Below are 16,257 nucleotides of genomic sequence, written 5' to 3'. Positions count from 1 at the left end.
TGAGTATGGACTGTTTGTGTAATGCATTTGTTCTTTTGCAATATGAAAATCATTCACCTCACATTTGCATTGGTTCACTACATGTGTCTGGCAATAGATATATGATTCTGGTGTGTTCTTTTGAGAATTTTCAAACATTCTTTTAGCTTTTCAAAACTATAGTTATTAGGGCTAACTCCTGGCTGAGAGCTGTATTTTTAACTAACCTTGTGGAAACATTCTTAACAATTTCAAAAATCCACATGAAGTACTGCATTTAAAACAGTGTAAATCGTAACTAACAATACACAAGAGGCTATTTCATCATTTCCCCCCCAAAAAACGACATACGGTAGATCTAAATAAATGCATCACTAAATGGCCCCAAGTCTCTGGTGGGGTTATGAGTTTTCACTATTTGTTTTGTGCCTTTGCTCTTGTAGCTGAACATCCAGGTCTCGCAGTTGCTTTAGAAATCCTCTGTTGGGTAGAATGCAGCGCCGTTCTTTCACATGTTCAATGGCATCAATAACGGTCTTGTCCTTGTAGATCATTAAGTAAGCCAAAAACAAAGTAGCTGACCGACTTCGTCCCATGACGCAGTGTACCAGCAGTTTACCTGAAACAATAGGAAATTATTACTATATGTAATTATACTCTTGCCTTTTGGTTGACAGTTTGTTAAGGAAACGCCAAGTATTGGAGATTCAAGGTTAAATTACAGAGTGACAATAACCCTGCTTAAGGTTTAACCCATGTGTGTTTGTCCCTCAGGAGAGCTTTAAAAGAGCCTGTGTGTGGAGAAGGTTGCGCTGCTCCTCCGACCTCGCATTTGAATTCTGTGGAGCTTGTTTTGTGAGTCTGTGTGTTTCTGCTTATGTGTACTACTTTCTTATCTAAAGATATTTATCATGCCCCGTCTCTCTCTCTCTCTCTCTCTCTATACTCACTCTCTGGGCTGCTGAGTGCATGGTCAATAAATTGAGCCGCTGGGTAGAAAAACTGAGAGAGGTTGAAAGTCGGAATGTCTTCTGCCTCCACTCCATAGTAATCGATGTTCATGCCGTGGTAGTAGTCTGGACCTGTGGCAACATTATTCCATTTTCCCTCAGCTGCATTGAGGATGTGTGTTATCCCCATCTTTTCCAGGTTGTGGCGCTCTAAAGCTGTTTTCCTGTGAAGGAACATTCACAGTTGATGAAATCAGTATATATATAGTGCATTGGTATATGCATATGGTCAATAAAGAGAATTGTTCCTTTTTTATGATGAGCCATCCCAAGTGTCCTGAACTTCATTAACAAAAGATCTGAGCCTATTTGCTTACTCATCATCTTGCTTACTCATCTCCAATGTAGACGCGAGGCCAGACTTCATTGACGTGGGTGTATGCTGCTCCTGAGCCGCGCCAGAACAGTTTCTCCAGCTCAAATACCCCAGGTGTGATATACTCACTGTCTGGATCACACTGCATTGGTTTGTAAGCGTTCTTTGTTGTGCTCTCCTTTGAAGCGTTAGATTTCATCTTCTTTTTCAACTCTGCGCTTTTCAGCCAGAAGCTCAAGAGCTACCCTGTTTAGAGAGAAATTGAAAGGAAGAATTCTTAGAGATTTTGAACATGAATGTTTTATTTGTTTATCAGCGCACACTATTTTTGGTTGATTGTTGATAAAAGGGGAAGGGAAATAAGTTTTCAGGCCCTCTTGTTTTTGCCATTTATTATACTTCCGGTGCATATATCCACTTCAAATGTACCCACAGAAAGTCTTTTGACTTCATGCATATAAATATGAACAAAGTATGTATTTGTAAGCATAGGCAAAGATGTATATAAAAAACAACATTAATAGGGAAACAATTATTCAGACACTAGACGTTGCCTGTGGTGGGGAAGATTTCACACAGCAAGTGGCAATAGCGGTTAAAGTGAAGGAGCTTCCCAAAGTTCTCAGGGCCAACATTATTAAATAACACTTGATTGGGAAAAAGCTACACATCTAGCAAAGACCTTAAACATCCCTGTCAGTATCGTTAGTTCAATATGCAAGCGGAAAGTTCATGGAACCACAACTAATCATCCCGGACAGGTGTACCATGCAAAAATTGTACAACACACTCTCAGGCTAATGATGAGGAAGATGAGAGAGAGACCAGCAGTCTACACAAAACTCCTCATCTAAAAAGGGAGCACAGAGATGCACATCTAAGATTTCTATAAAGAGTATTCAGAGAAATCATAACTCTTTTGGAGCAATGTACTGTAGTCAGGCAAAAGAGAAAGGAGAAAGAAGGGTTGTGTATATGATCCCGAGAACACCAAACCCACAGTGAAGAATGGAGGTGGGAGCATCATGATGTTGGGCTGATTCTCTGCAAATGTTACTGGAGCTTTATACGTCATCAAAGGAAACATGAAACATGAATGGAGTGATGTACCAGGATATGTTAGAGGAGAATGTAATCCCACTGGACAAGAAAGTGAATCTGGGAAGAAGTTGGACATTTTAACAAGAAGACAACCCCAAACATGCAGCTAAAATAACTAAAATTTCTAAAATGGAAAGTAAGAGAGTATGAATAGCCTAGACATCAAATCTTCTGATTTGAATTACACTGAAAATCTTTTATGAACCTGCGTGTCCATCAGTGGGACCCTCAGGGAACTGCAGACAGTGTCTGAATTCTTCTCACTGCAACAACAGTGTCTCAACATTGTTTACTGCTAATGATTTCAATCCAGTGCAATCACACTGATATAACAGAGGAGATATGCAAATTTAATTATTTTTTTGTTGCACCTTTTCCTTTTTTTAACTTTAAGTCTATACAGATTCTTGCTGATTAGCAACAAACTGAATAGAGTTTATTTGTATAGCCTACTCCTAACCCTCTAGATGGTCGGAGGAGATTATCGTTGAGCAGAAGATTGGATGCTGGAGACCAATGGTACCTGGTTTTATGAGCTCTGACTCAATACGGAAATAGTAAATCAGCACACTTACATACAGTAGCTTACCTTCAGTAGCGGCTGTCTGATGTCTACAGTTTGACTGTACACTGTGAGCACACACTGCACGTCTGTTCAGCCCATAACAGCCACCAGATCTCAAATGGTATTTTTAGGTCATTGATCTACAAGCCTTGACCTTAGCAACATGCAGGAGGGGCTGATGGGAGAAGCACGTGTGTCTTTTAGCTCTGAACACACGACACTAAGCCAGGCCTCTGCTCCCTGCAGCTACAAACCCCGAGTGTAGACAGCAGGACACGGAGAGCCTGACTCCATTTCAGTTTGACTCCCACTTCAGCCTGATATCTCATTCTTATCACATATCATTTTGTTGGCCAAATATCAAAGTATACCGAGACAAAATAATTATTTGTGCCACATCAGACACTGTTTATCAAACTGTCCGCTCAGGCTAACCTAGTGCCCTCTGTAATAACAGCCTAAACGTCTCAGAAGCACACAAGAAAACTTACATTTAAATACCATTTTGATCGAATAATAAAGTGGCTTTACAAGATGTCCATAAATGAGAAATGACAAAATGAATGTAGGTCCATTTCAATTAAAAACGGATTCTGACCTGGATTTTTTTTCAGCGACTGGTTATCAAAGCAGTAACGTTAGGTTTTCATGTCTAATAAGGAGGAAGTTTGAGCTGAGAATGCTGCTCTTTTATGAGCTAATGCTAACGCTAAAGCTAACACTGGAGCTAGTTAAGGCAACCGAGGAGATGCTGAGAGGGACATCTTTACACAAGGTCTTTTAGCAAGCTTTAGTAGAAACAATAGGAATAATGATATTGCTACCAGTATATTAATGTTTTTATAAATTGTTTAAATCCCTAAAGCTTACTGTAAGTGGAGAAAAGCTAACTGACTAATTTGTCAAGTAACTGTCAGCGGCTAAGTTACTCACTGATTTGTGGAGCTAACTGTCAGCGGCTAAGAGAAGCTAACTGAAGTTTTCAAGCTGACTGTCAACAGCTAAAAGAAAAGCCATAGTATACTAACTGATCTTAACATTTTTCTCTGATGTTATTTTCTTTTAGACATCATATTAAATTGATTTTGGCAAATAAAGATAAAGTTTAGCTTAATCTTACCTTAGAACCAGTATAAGTAGTTAATAGTTTTGCCTTACAAGTGTTTGAACAGAATTTTCCTCAGTATCACCTTTTTACCATCTCTTAGCCTAATAAATTTGACTAATTTACTGTGAATACTGTTCTCAGGGGGTTTTGTGGATGTGTAAAGGATATCAATGCTTCTCAGATACCCTCTTTGAATGACATAATACTCAGTCCTTTGACACAGGCTTACTGTAAATCGCATCCTCTTTGGCACTGATGACTAAGCAGCCTGTCAGTCTATAAGGATAAAGTAGGTGTACATAATTGAGATTCTATGTGGTGTATGTTTCTTGTAATTCTTTCCACGTATGTAGAGTTATGTTTATGTACTTTTACATAATGATTAAAGAGAAACATCCACTTACGTCTCCAGAAATGAGTAGTTCATTAACTAGATCAGTGTGGTCATGTAATTTCTCAATAAAACCGTGGCTTCAGAATGTAGTATTACAGATTATGCACTGAAATGCATTGAATTTACTTTCAAATGTGTATATCATTTCAAAAGCCCGCCAAAAACTTTTTTCGGTATTTTTCACAGATAATGACCTGATTTATAGTGGATATCTATTGGTGAAATGCAAGGTTAATCTCTTGTTTGAAAATGTATTCATTTGTTCATGTATATTTTAGAATATAACAAAGATATTTTATAAAGTAAGTCAAAAGTCTGCCATGGTCTAAATGCCAGGTACCCAATTACATTAGTTGTTGCCAAAGGTAAGTGCACGGAAAGCCAGAATTGTGTTTGGTATCTTTTTTGATATTGTATGTGTTTAAATTATGTACACATTTGAATCAAGTTAATTCAATGTATTATTTTTTCAGTGTATATAATATGATTAATATCACAAACACAGAAAAAAAAGCATTAATATTTCCATCACTTAGTGCAGGGGTTCTCAAAACCAGTTCTCAAGGCCCTCCAGAGGGTCCACTTCTTTCCCCTCTAAGAGTTAGACCAAAAATGTGGACCATCTGAAAGACCCTGAGAACTGATTTGAGAACCACTCACTCAGTGTACTTGTAGTCCTGTTTGTATTTTGGCTTCATTAAGACACATCATGTTTTTTGACTCATGGCAGATAAAATCAGAGCCATGGAGACGGCAAATCTGCTAAAAGGCCAGGGAGTGTGTGTCCTGTCCCGCAGGAGACGACTCGGCCTGGGCTCAATTCCACCAGCCAATTATTCCCTCCCCGCGCTGCCTGCTGTGAGCCCTCCTACAGGCAGCTGTCCTTTCTGAGGCCCGGTGACTAAAAGAGTCCAATTTGACAAAAATAGGAAATCTCAGCAGAGCAGGACTTGTAATTTAATCCAAAAGGTGTTTCTTTTTTGAGCCGACTTTAACAGAGTCTCTGTAACGCGAGCTCGGCTGCTGCAAATGGGATGGTAATTGCTTTTCGCTTCCCAGATACGTGAAAAGGACACATGAATCATCTCTGGAGAGAGAGTTTTCAGAGCCATCAGTGCTGTATATGTTTTTTTTTTTTTCTCCCCTCACATCCTCAGTCACTGCCATCACTCACCTTGACAGGGAAGTCATTAAATTGGTGATGTTGGATTCCTTTTATTGTTTTGTCAGGTTCACTTAGTCCTTCAACCTTGAAATCTCTCTCTTCCCCAATCGAATGTAGCCGTGCTGCTGTGGTTAGTGAGATCAGGTCTTAATTTTCGTATCTAAAATCATCCCAACATACAGTAATAGTGTTTGCCACCCACAGTTCCATCAGGCGGGATGCTTTTTGCACTCTTTCAGGCGGGTATATCATAAATAAAAAGTAACCCATGTCAGCAGTGCAGAAAATGTGTGGAAAAATGGGCATGCTTTGAGAAGGGAAGGTGTTATTCATAGCCTGCACCTGAGATAACACCCCAGAGGAGGCTGTTATTAATAGCTGCTCTCTGGAATGTGTGTATTGTGGCCATACCAAACCCCACACTGTAGAGTTATTCTGTACACCACCTGCGAATCATGCTCCTAAAATATATACCAGAGAGCTTGAAATTAATTTTCCATGAGGATCTTAATTAATTATATAAGCGTATCGATCTCAGCAGTTATTGCTTTATTATATTAGTTGCCTTGAGTGAAGTCATTTAAGAAGTCAGTTTCCTAAAGTGCTCCACAAAGGTTGGGCAGATTCCAGGCTCTTTCGGACAATGATAACATCATTCAGGGTGTGACCCTCACATGTCATGAGGAAAAAGGAGAGTTGAGTCATGCAGAGCACGAGTTCAGTACTTGTCTACACAAAATATAAACAGAATGAGATCATGGCCTGCTCTTCAGCCCATCAGAATAGCTCACATGGGGTCCGTCTCTATGACCTGGTCTTACTCAGTCTCCTCACAATAGCTTCTCACTCATCTTGAAAGTCTGTGGTCAAATACATCAGACTTTCCGTTTTGTTTTAGCACATCTTCAGCGAAGGCAGAAGAGGAACCAAAATACTTTGTAAGAGCTGAATCCTCCAGCCACTGCTAACCGCCTGCAAAACTGACATCTTGGCAAGTGAAAGCATCTAAAATGGTGGTAACACATCTAATGCTTTTATTTATGAGATTGTTGGGATATTCTAAGGTCATTTCACATATTTCTATCATTTTTCACTTATAATGTTAACCTAAAATCTAAATTTTATGCAGTGCTGTGCAAAATCAGATACCACTCTTCATATATATTTTCCAATCAAAACAACTATCAAGTACAGGTTATTCATTTTTAGGAGGTTTTTCTGAGGAGATGAGATATAATCCACATGTGTAAAGAGGAAAGAACTATTAAACGATACAGTGGAAATGACTCCCTTTAAGACTTCCTAGACCCCCAAAACTACCACCACCACATAAACAGTACTTAAAGCTTTCATCTTTGAGAAAGAGGAGAAAATAAAGTTCCAACTTCCTTCAGAACTGAAAAATCAACGAGTGTTTCTTTCCATCCTTCTACTGTGAGAGGACAATTTAACACTATGGATCTGAAGCTCAGACCTCACCATCACTGATGTGTTTGAGATTATTAGGATTGAGAGAGGCAGGAAATGCAACCAACTTCTAAGACTGAGCTTTGAAGGTGAGGAACAACATTTTTACAGATTTCTTTGAAAAACTGAAGTGAATCCCCTTGAAAAGAATGGAAGCTGTAATAAAGGCAGAGTAGACACACAATATACTGAAAAAAAGGTACTAGAATTAGTTGCCGAGGCTTCTTTTCTGTTAAATATGTCTTTAGCTTTTTTCCTGGTGCTAAAAAAATTAATAACTTTATGGCTTTTTTGACTGGTCTCTAATTTTGCATAGTACCGTATCTTGTTAGTTCATGTTCCTGATCGTGTTGAGCACTATTCAACATATAACTTAAAAAGCTGATTTCTTGTTTTCTTATAATCCTCCAATAAAATGTAATCACGTATACTCACCTCTAAAGCATCTTCTGACTTTTGATTATGTCAACGTGCATCAGTGGGTGGGGAAAAAATATGAACAGTAATATCATGTTTCACCTCCCACTCCTACCACCCCGCCTATCAACACTCAAAAATACTCAGCCAGCTCAGGGACCATCCCTGATGCCATGTTTCACTCAGAAATATGTCAGGGTGCAAAAGGAAAATGCATTATGATTTTGGATTCGTTTTCAAATCATTTTAAGTGAAATGCTACACTGACAAGCAGTTTTGTTTTAAGAGACAATATCTGAAAGAAAGTAAAACTGTCTGCAGGTGCAGTAAGATAATTTCACTTCCTAAAATTGCTTTAACTAAGAAAAATGTCTAGAAATAGGTTGAATAATCTTACAACATTCTTTATTCAACAATCTTCTAATGCTACACTGTAAAAAGTGGTTCGTCAGATCTACTCAGAAAAACTACTTCATGTGGTAACAAGTAAATTAACTAGTATTATTCAACCTAAATAAATACTTTGAATGAACGATTCTTTCAAAGTAATTTTTTGAGTTGAATAAAACTAGTTCATTTACTTGTTACCACATGAAGTAATTTTTCTAAGTAGCTCTGACGAGCCACTTTTTACAGTGTATGTATATTGTCTACATTTAAGATGCTTTCAGATGACATTTTACAGTGAGAAAACAAGGTGCTATGTGGTCCATTGGACGAGTAAACAATGTGTGTGATCTTCAGTGTATGGTCTATGACTTTATTACACACTCTGTACTGACCCTGTGTAAGACAGGGTCCTCTTGTGTGATCATCTGTCTCACTAAAGAAAACACTGACAAAAACAAAGCTAAAACATTGACCCTGATCCGAACCAAGTTCTTAAAGTTTGAATGCTTCCTCTCAGCTTGCAGCAGAGCTGTGTTTGTTTACCTATGGATATATCTGCAGGGGTTCAGTGGAGTTTTCCTCTACAGCTCTGATAGCTGGGACTGTGTTTGTTTGTTCAGGGATGGATGAACACCAAGACAGTGTGTGATAGGCCATTACTCATTCATCTCCTATACGCTGGCCGTGCTGAACCTGACTGACAGGTTTGGAGGGCAGGCTGTTTGTCCGCAGCAGACAGCGCAGGTCAGATATAGATAGCGTCTCATACTGTGTCTGGCATGTGGAACCTGGAGATTTGTCTTCAGCAGCCACTCTGTTCAGAGCAAAATCTTGTGAACAGTGAAAAGGAACGAAAACCACAAATCAGGACGCAGTATTGCAGGATATTGCAGGACATGACCTGCAGACATATGTTCTCTGAGGATGTGTACTTATTTTCACTTAGAAAATCAACAAATCATGTCATTTGAACAGGGGTGCCCGGACTTTTGCATATGACTGTATGCCCATGTGGTGGTGCAAAATGATGAGACTGGCAATGTCCTTCTAAATGCAATTAGGCATTAGTTACAAAGGTGATATTGCATTTTTCCTGTAAAATTCAGACATTAATTGTAGTAAAATGCAAATTCATAAAAGAAGGAGCATTTAGGCTGAAACACAATGCGTTCTTTATTAATTCTTTCAACAAAATTTTTTTTTATTGTTTTTTTTTCTTTTTTATTTATATGTTCACGTAGACTGCAAAACCTTTGCAAAAACAAACGGCTAGCCAGTCCATGGCAAAACTCAACAGATCACAAAGGACTTGTGCAGACCCCGTAAACATATTACAGCATATGACACCCATTAGAGTGTCTCTGCAGGGGATCAGGCCTTTAAGACATCCAGCCATGCATGTTTCTCCTGCTCCACCTTCATATGATAAAGAGCAGGCCACAACCATCTCACTTCACAAGAGTTCGAAAAAACAACACATGCTCATAGGCTCCTTTTGGAACAAGTTCAAAGTGTATGCCATCTGGAAGGAATTAAAAAACTGCCATTTATTTTGCAACCCTGCTGCCCTTTGGAAGTTAATAACTATTTATGGGCAAACCCTTCAATTGCCCCTGATATCCACTCGCTACTGTCATGAAAGGAATATTGGTAAATTAGATCTTGCTTGACAGGACTGGGACAAAAATACGAGAGGGCCCAGACCCTGAGGGCACAGACTTCTGAAACAAGCTTTGTCACATTGCTGTTGAATTTTCATTTACAATTTGTAAGCTTCCAGTTTTCTTTTCCTTTCCCGGATGAGCCTCATGTCGAGGTGGCGGAGCTGGTTGAGGAAGCCAGGATTGGGGCAAATGTCTCTGTGCTGCCGAACCGCTCGCACTGCCTCCATTAATGTCAACTCCTCGCAGATCATGAGAAAAGCCAAGACAAGTGTCGCAGAGCGACTGACTCCCATCAAGCAGTGGACAAACACGTTCCCTGAAATGGAAGAAAAGAATTTGTCCACAATGAAGAAATGGAGAGCATTCACAATGAAAAATTTGAAGCCCAATTGGAAATTGAAACCCAATTCCAAAACAGTTGGAACAGTAGGTAAAATGCAAATAAAAACAAAAAGCAGTGATTTGCAAATACTTTTTGACCTGTATTGTTTTTGTATATATATATATATATGCTTATTCTAAATTATGTGCTTATTCTATTATAATGATATGCTTATTCTAAATTTGATGCCTGCAACATGTTCCAGAAAAGTTTAGACAGGCTCATGTTAACCATGGTGTTACTTTTCCTCTCAACAATGTTCAGTGAATGTTTGAGAACTGAAGACACCAATGGCTTTAGTTGTGAAAGTGAATTATTTCCCCATTCGTACTTTATATAACACTTCAGCTGCTCAACAGTCCGTGAACTTCGTTGTCGTATATTGCACTTATTTCACCACGTTTTCAGTGGAATACAGGTCTGGACTGCAGATACCTGCACTCTCTTACTACGAAGCCGTGCTCATGTAACACATGTAGAATGTGTTGTAACACATGCTGAATGCTTGGCATTGTCTTGCTGAAATAAGCAGGGACGTCCCTGAAAAAGACGTCATCTAGATGGCAGCATATGTTTCTCCAAAATGTGTTTGTACCCCTTCGCATTAGTGGTGCCTTCACAGGCACATTATCCATACCTTTGGCAAGAGCACATCTCCATACCGTGACAGAAGCTGGCTTTTTAACTTTGGTAAAAATCAAGATGGTCCTTTTCATCTTTGGCCTGGAGAACACAACGTTCATTATTTCCAAAAATAATTTGAAAGATGGACTTGTCAGACCACTGAACACATTTCCACTTTGTGTCAGTCCATCTCAGATGTGCTTTAGCCCAGAGAAGTCGGCGGTGTTTCTGTATGTGATTGATATATGGATTCTGCTTTGCACAGTAGGGTTTTAACTTGCATTTGGACATGTAGTGATAAACTGTGTTTATTTACAAGTGTTTTCCAAAGTATTCTCAAGCCCATGTGGTTATATTCATTACAGAAGCATGTTGTTTTTTTATGCAGTGCCATCTTTTGTAATATCCACCAGGCTGATCACACACCCCTTACCATCACTGCATGCCTGCACTTTAAATTCTTCAACTATTTCAATTGTGCTTTAAGACCTCAATCCTTACTTTTTGTTTTCCTTTCTAGCATTTATTGTCTTGTGTTTTTATTGTTCTGTATATTTGTTGTCTGGTGTATTTATTGTATAGTCTTCACTCAATTCACACTGTTGTGTAACTGCACCATATGACATTTTGTTCCATTGTACACAAGTTATATTGCAGAATGAAAATGAAGACCACTTGCCTTGACTAGTCTTGAATGATTGAAGGTCACAGACATACAGTTGTATTATTTTCAGTTTTGCCCTTTATGCACACAGAGTTCACTGGATTCCCGCTATCAAAATACCTAAAATCTTCACAAATGCTCTGTGAGGAACATTGTTCTTTAACTGCTGATGCATTTTTTTGCGAAGTGGTGAGCCTCAACCCATCCATGCTCATAAGGGACATGGGATTTCCTGGATGCTCCTTTTATATCCAAGCATAATTGCATCACCTGTTTGAACATTTCACATTTTTCCTCCCATATGAAAAAAGATGTATTCCAAGTGTATTTATTAAATATATTTTTGCAAAGTATGAAAATGGCCAAATAATTTTGAAAATACATTTATTTGTATTTGTTATTTTTTCAATTATATAGTTTTAAATATATATGAACTAAATAAATGCTACTGACTTCTGTGTTTTGCATTAAACACTGTAGGTATGAAGTAAGTGCTCACATAAAATATATTTCAAATAAAACAGATATCAAATCATCAAACTGCATTTTCAAAGTGTATCAATACCTACAACACTTGCTTTTGCCATATTAAAGGTTCATTTGCTAATAGTTAAAATTAGTATACTGGAACATTTTCAAATGTATTTGATAAATACATTTATTTTTGTATGGGATATTCTGTGTGTGTAATATTTTCTCCATGCATTTTTTAAAAAATGTATTTTACAATATATTTGGTTAATATGACAATATGTTCTGAAATACATTTTGATTGTATTTTAGCATGGATTAGAAATGTATTTTAAATATATAAAAATACATGTCCACATATATTTTTCTACACGGGTAGTCTTAAATTGCCCCATCCCAACTTTTTTGGAACATGTTGCAGGCATCAGTCTTGGAATAAGCATATATTTACAAAAAATAAAACATTAAACATCTTGTTTTTATACTGTTTCTCTTTTAAAAACAGGACATATAGTATATACATTAATAGTATATAGTATAGTATATAGTATATAGTATAATAGTATATACATTAAGATATACACATATATGTGCGTCATTTGCACAACACCATAGAAAAACTACTTTCAATAGACAGTTCTTTGGAAAACCATGCTTGAAATTGAGATGTGTCACCTTAATAAAGTTTAAAGAACCTCCACACAATGAAAAGGCTCTAGGAAGGATGCTGAAATTGGTAAAGAACCTTTAGATTATGTGAAGGTTCTTTTAACCTTTAAAAGGTTCTTCACACTCACAAATCTCTTTATCAAACATACTTCTTCCATGGAATATCTCAAAGAACCATTTGTGGTACCCTTTTTTAAGAATTTACATAGTATTACTTTACATAGCACATCTGCTATTGCATACACTATTTGGACAAAAGTATTGGGACACCTACACAGTACACCTACAGGAGCTTTTATGACATCCCATTCTGAAACCATAGGTATTAATATGCAGTTGGTCTGGCCTTTGCAGCTATAACAGCTTCCACTCTTCTGGGAAGCTTTTTAAAAGACTTTGGGGTGTGTCTGTGAAAATTTTTGCCCATTCATCCAGAAGAGCATTTGTAAGGTCAGGCACTGATGTTGGACGAGAGGGTCCGGCTTGCAATCTCTGTTCTAGTTCATCCCAAAGGTGTCTGATGGGGTTGAGGTCAGGGCTCTGTGTGGGCCAGTCAAGTTCTTCAACGCCAAGCTCACCCAATCATGCCTATATGGACCTTGATTTAAACTGGTTTAGTTATGCTGGAACAGAAAAGGGCTATCCCCAAACTGTTCCCACAAAATTGGAAGCATACAGTTGTCCAAAATGTCTTGGTCTGCTGAATTAAGATTTCCCTTCACTGGAACTAAGGGATCTAGGCCAACCCCTGAAAAACAACCCCATATCATTATCCTTCCTCCACCAAACTTTACAGTTGGCACAATGCAGTCAGGCAGGTAATGTTCTCCTCACATTCACCAAACCCAGACTTGTCCATCAGACGGCCAGATAGAGAAGTGTGATTCCTCACTCCACAGAATATGTTTCCACTGCTCCAGAGACCAGTGGCAGTGTGCTTTACACCACTCCATCTGACGCATTGTGCTTGGTGATGTAAGGCTTGCATGCAGTTGCTTGGCCATGAAACCCATGCTATGAAGCTCCCAGCACACAGTTTTTGTATTGCGACTTTTATGGGCCTCAGAATTCAGCGACCACGTTCTGTAACTTTACGTGGTCTGCCACTTCGTGACTGAGTTGCTGTGGTTCGTAAGTGCTTCCACTTTTCAATAATAACACTCACAGGTGATCATGGAATATTTAGGAGGGAAGAAATTTCGCAAACTGACATGTTTAAACGGTAGCCTTCTATTACAGTACCACACTCAAACTTAGTGAGCTCTTTAGAACGACCCATTCTTTCACAAATGTTTATAGGCAGACTGCATGGCTAGGTGCTTGATTTTATACATCTGTGGCAACAGGACTGAAAGAAACACCTAAATTCAATGATTAAGAGGTGTGTCCCAATATTTTTGGCTATATAGTGTATCTGGTATAAAAATACAGAATGAATGATAATATTCTTTATTGTCTATTATCTATCAATATTTGAATTTTGTCATAATCATGTGTATCATGTGTAATCTGTGCTGTGTAACCTGCCTTTGTTGGCCAGTGCAGCACGCATGAACCTTGCTGTCGGGTAGAAGAAAACACTTATGACAAAGTCAGTGGAATCGTCAGCCTCCACCCCATAATAATCTATAGCCATATCTCTATAGAAGCGAGGTCCTGTGTTTACGTGAGGGGGGCCGCTGGCAGCGTTCACAATGTGGGTGATCCCCATACTGTGCAGCATTGGCTTGTCACGGGCAGCAACTCTGGAGAAAAAGACAAAAGATTTTTCAGTGTTTATTTTTTAAGACTATCAGTGATAAGAATAAAATTAATTTGCCAAAGGTTACTAAAAGACATAATTACTGTGCTGAAGCCATGGACACATGGATACAGCACAGTTAGGGACATAGATAGCCACATGATGGCCCATCATGTCAGCTCCCTGGAAGTAGGTACTCCCGTAGATTTGCATAGGTGATTTTTCAAAACCATTTTCTTTAAGATGCATGAAAGAATCAAAGACATTTTTGGTTACTGGAGAGAACAACATCTAATTTTTGTTAATGTAATGCTTATTTTGTCCTATTACCACTGCTATGATAATGCTATTTTCCACGGAATTTGAAATGTTATGTTAGCACTGTTAATGGTGGTGTATGTTTGCTTTCCTAATGCTACTTAGGACAGCTCTATCATACATAGTGACATTGGGAAAAATTGTGTATCAGTGCAGAACATGCAACCCTTTTCAGCATTTTTGTTAAATCTGCAATTTTGGGGACTGTATTGATGTTACGTCTATAGACAGCCATTCATATCAGGAGTATCAATATGACAATCAAGCAGCTTTGCTGTGCAAAATATATAATCACCAGCTATCTTGGTCTGGAACATGTATATCTGTGGCTGAAACACACCACTGGCTTTTAGAAAACCTCCTGGATTCAGTGGTTTAATACCTATGCAAAACATATGTGTTACCTTCATCCTGTCCATATTTTACCATTTTAGAGAAACACACCAGCATTTTTCAACTTAATCTGTATCTGCTGTAACTGCAGTTTAGTGTCAATTACCATGACCAAACATTCTGACTCTGAATCAACTGCCTTGTCTATTATAATCAAGTGTTTTCTGTTCTTTTCTAAGCACAGGGAAACTCAGATGAAGATTCAGTTGAAAAACACTGGTGTATTCCTTCAAGTATAAGTGAGCTTGGAGCTGATTTTCTGCTAGTCCGTACAAACCTGTCTGTAAAGTAGCCGACTGGCAGCCTTATGTGATGTATATTCAGCTGTGTGCTCAACCTGTTTCTCTGTGAGTTTGCCTCATGAATGGTCGGCCTACTGCCTGGTACGTACTCATTGCCAATATATACATTGGGCCACACTTGGTTGACATGTCCGGTGGGGCGCCTGTCAGCCAACAGGAATTCCTCCAGTTCAGCAACAGATGGAGTTTCATAGGCACACAGCTCCTTAAGAGACATCCTGGTGTATTAATACACATAGAAAATTGATTTATATGTCATTAAATGTTCAAGTCTATTTAACGCTAATGGAAACGGAGATTGAATGTGCATGTGTACAAGATATGTGGGTTGAATTTACTGTGATAAAGCAGGTTTTGCTGGTTGGTGATGATAACACTATAAGGTTTATTGCACCTTATGGCAGCATGAGTTATTGCCCAAGTAACAGCACAAAACGCATTTCTCTATTCGGCCTGCTGTTGTGTTGCTAACATGCTTGATATTCCGCTAAGACACGTTCTCCATCTATCTTTATTTGAGCGGCACTATCAGAGCAGTTAAGCCCACCTGAGGCCACAGCTTGTGAAATGTGCCCGTTGCTAAGAGGCTGAGAGTGCGGCGACACCGGCCTCTCCACAACTTCAAAGTGAATGGAGGAGCTTTTTCTGGAAAGCTCACCTCACTCAGGATTCATTGACCACTGTGGCACATGATCATTTCGGATCGTGTTTACAGCTTGTGTGTGTGGAGAGGAAAAAGTTGAGTGTAATGCCGCAGCTACAAGCATTTCACACTGGATATAACCTCTCTAAATGTTTTTTTTTTTTTTTCTTGAGCTTGAATATTCTCTACACCTCAGTGAACTTACATTTTACGGCCTGCGTCTCTTTTCCCTCTTGCTCAGATCGTCTGCTCCTTTCTCCTTGGTCAGGGACGTTGTCGACAGCCAGTCCACAGATATGTCTCTGGAGGCTGTTTCCTTTTTTAAATGGTGTATAATTATAAACCTCCCTGGCTACAAAAGCCCCTTCCAGGTCTTAGCGGGCAGCCTGCTTTTGCTTTTAGAAACCTTGTAAGGACTCTCTCTCTGTCTTTGTCTTTACTCTGTGATATTGTTTTGTGCACACAAAATCCTGC

At 38.7% G+C, this 16,257-nt stretch overlaps 1 protein-coding gene across 1 annotated transcript; it reads right to left on the bottom strand.

Moving 5' to 3' along the window:
- Positions 1 to 168: 168 nt before the first annotated feature.
- On the bottom strand, positions 169 to 16,091 carry dusp13a (dual specificity phosphatase 13a). The gene is made up of 8 exons (XM_036573580.1): positions 15,989 to 16,091; positions 15,230 to 15,358; positions 13,914 to 14,131; positions 9,676 to 9,892; positions 8,615 to 8,726; positions 1,323 to 1,546; positions 930 to 1,153; positions 169 to 598 (listed from the first exon to the last, which is right to left on the bottom strand). Coding segments are annotated over exons 1-8 (1,344 nt in total). The 5' UTR covers positions 15,991 to 16,091; the 3' UTR covers positions 169 to 380.
- Between the last annotated feature and the right edge of the window lie 166 nt (positions 16,092 to 16,257).

The sequence above is a fragment of the Colossoma macropomum genome, unplaced genomic scaffold (assembly GCF_904425465.1).
Source record: "Colossoma macropomum unplaced genomic scaffold, Colossoma_macropomum, whole genome shotgun sequence".
In the NCBI taxonomy this organism is placed as follows: domain Eukaryota; kingdom Metazoa; phylum Chordata; class Actinopteri; order Characiformes; family Serrasalmidae; genus Colossoma; species Colossoma macropomum.
Note: the sequence above shows the minus strand (reverse complement) of the source record. Positions and strands in the feature narration are given on the sequence as shown.

Bases quoted from the DNA above. Each gene is read 5' to 3' on its own strand.
- dusp13a (XM_036573580.1), bottom strand. The intron at 14,132-15,229 runs GTACGTACCAGG...CTTTTTCTCCAG, and splicing joins AATGTATATATTGGCAATGA to AGTTGCTGCCCGTGACAAGC. The intron at 8,727-9,675 runs GTAAATGAAAAT...TGCTCTGAACAG, and splicing joins AAACTGGAAGCTTACAAATT to AGTGGCTGCTGAAGACAAAT.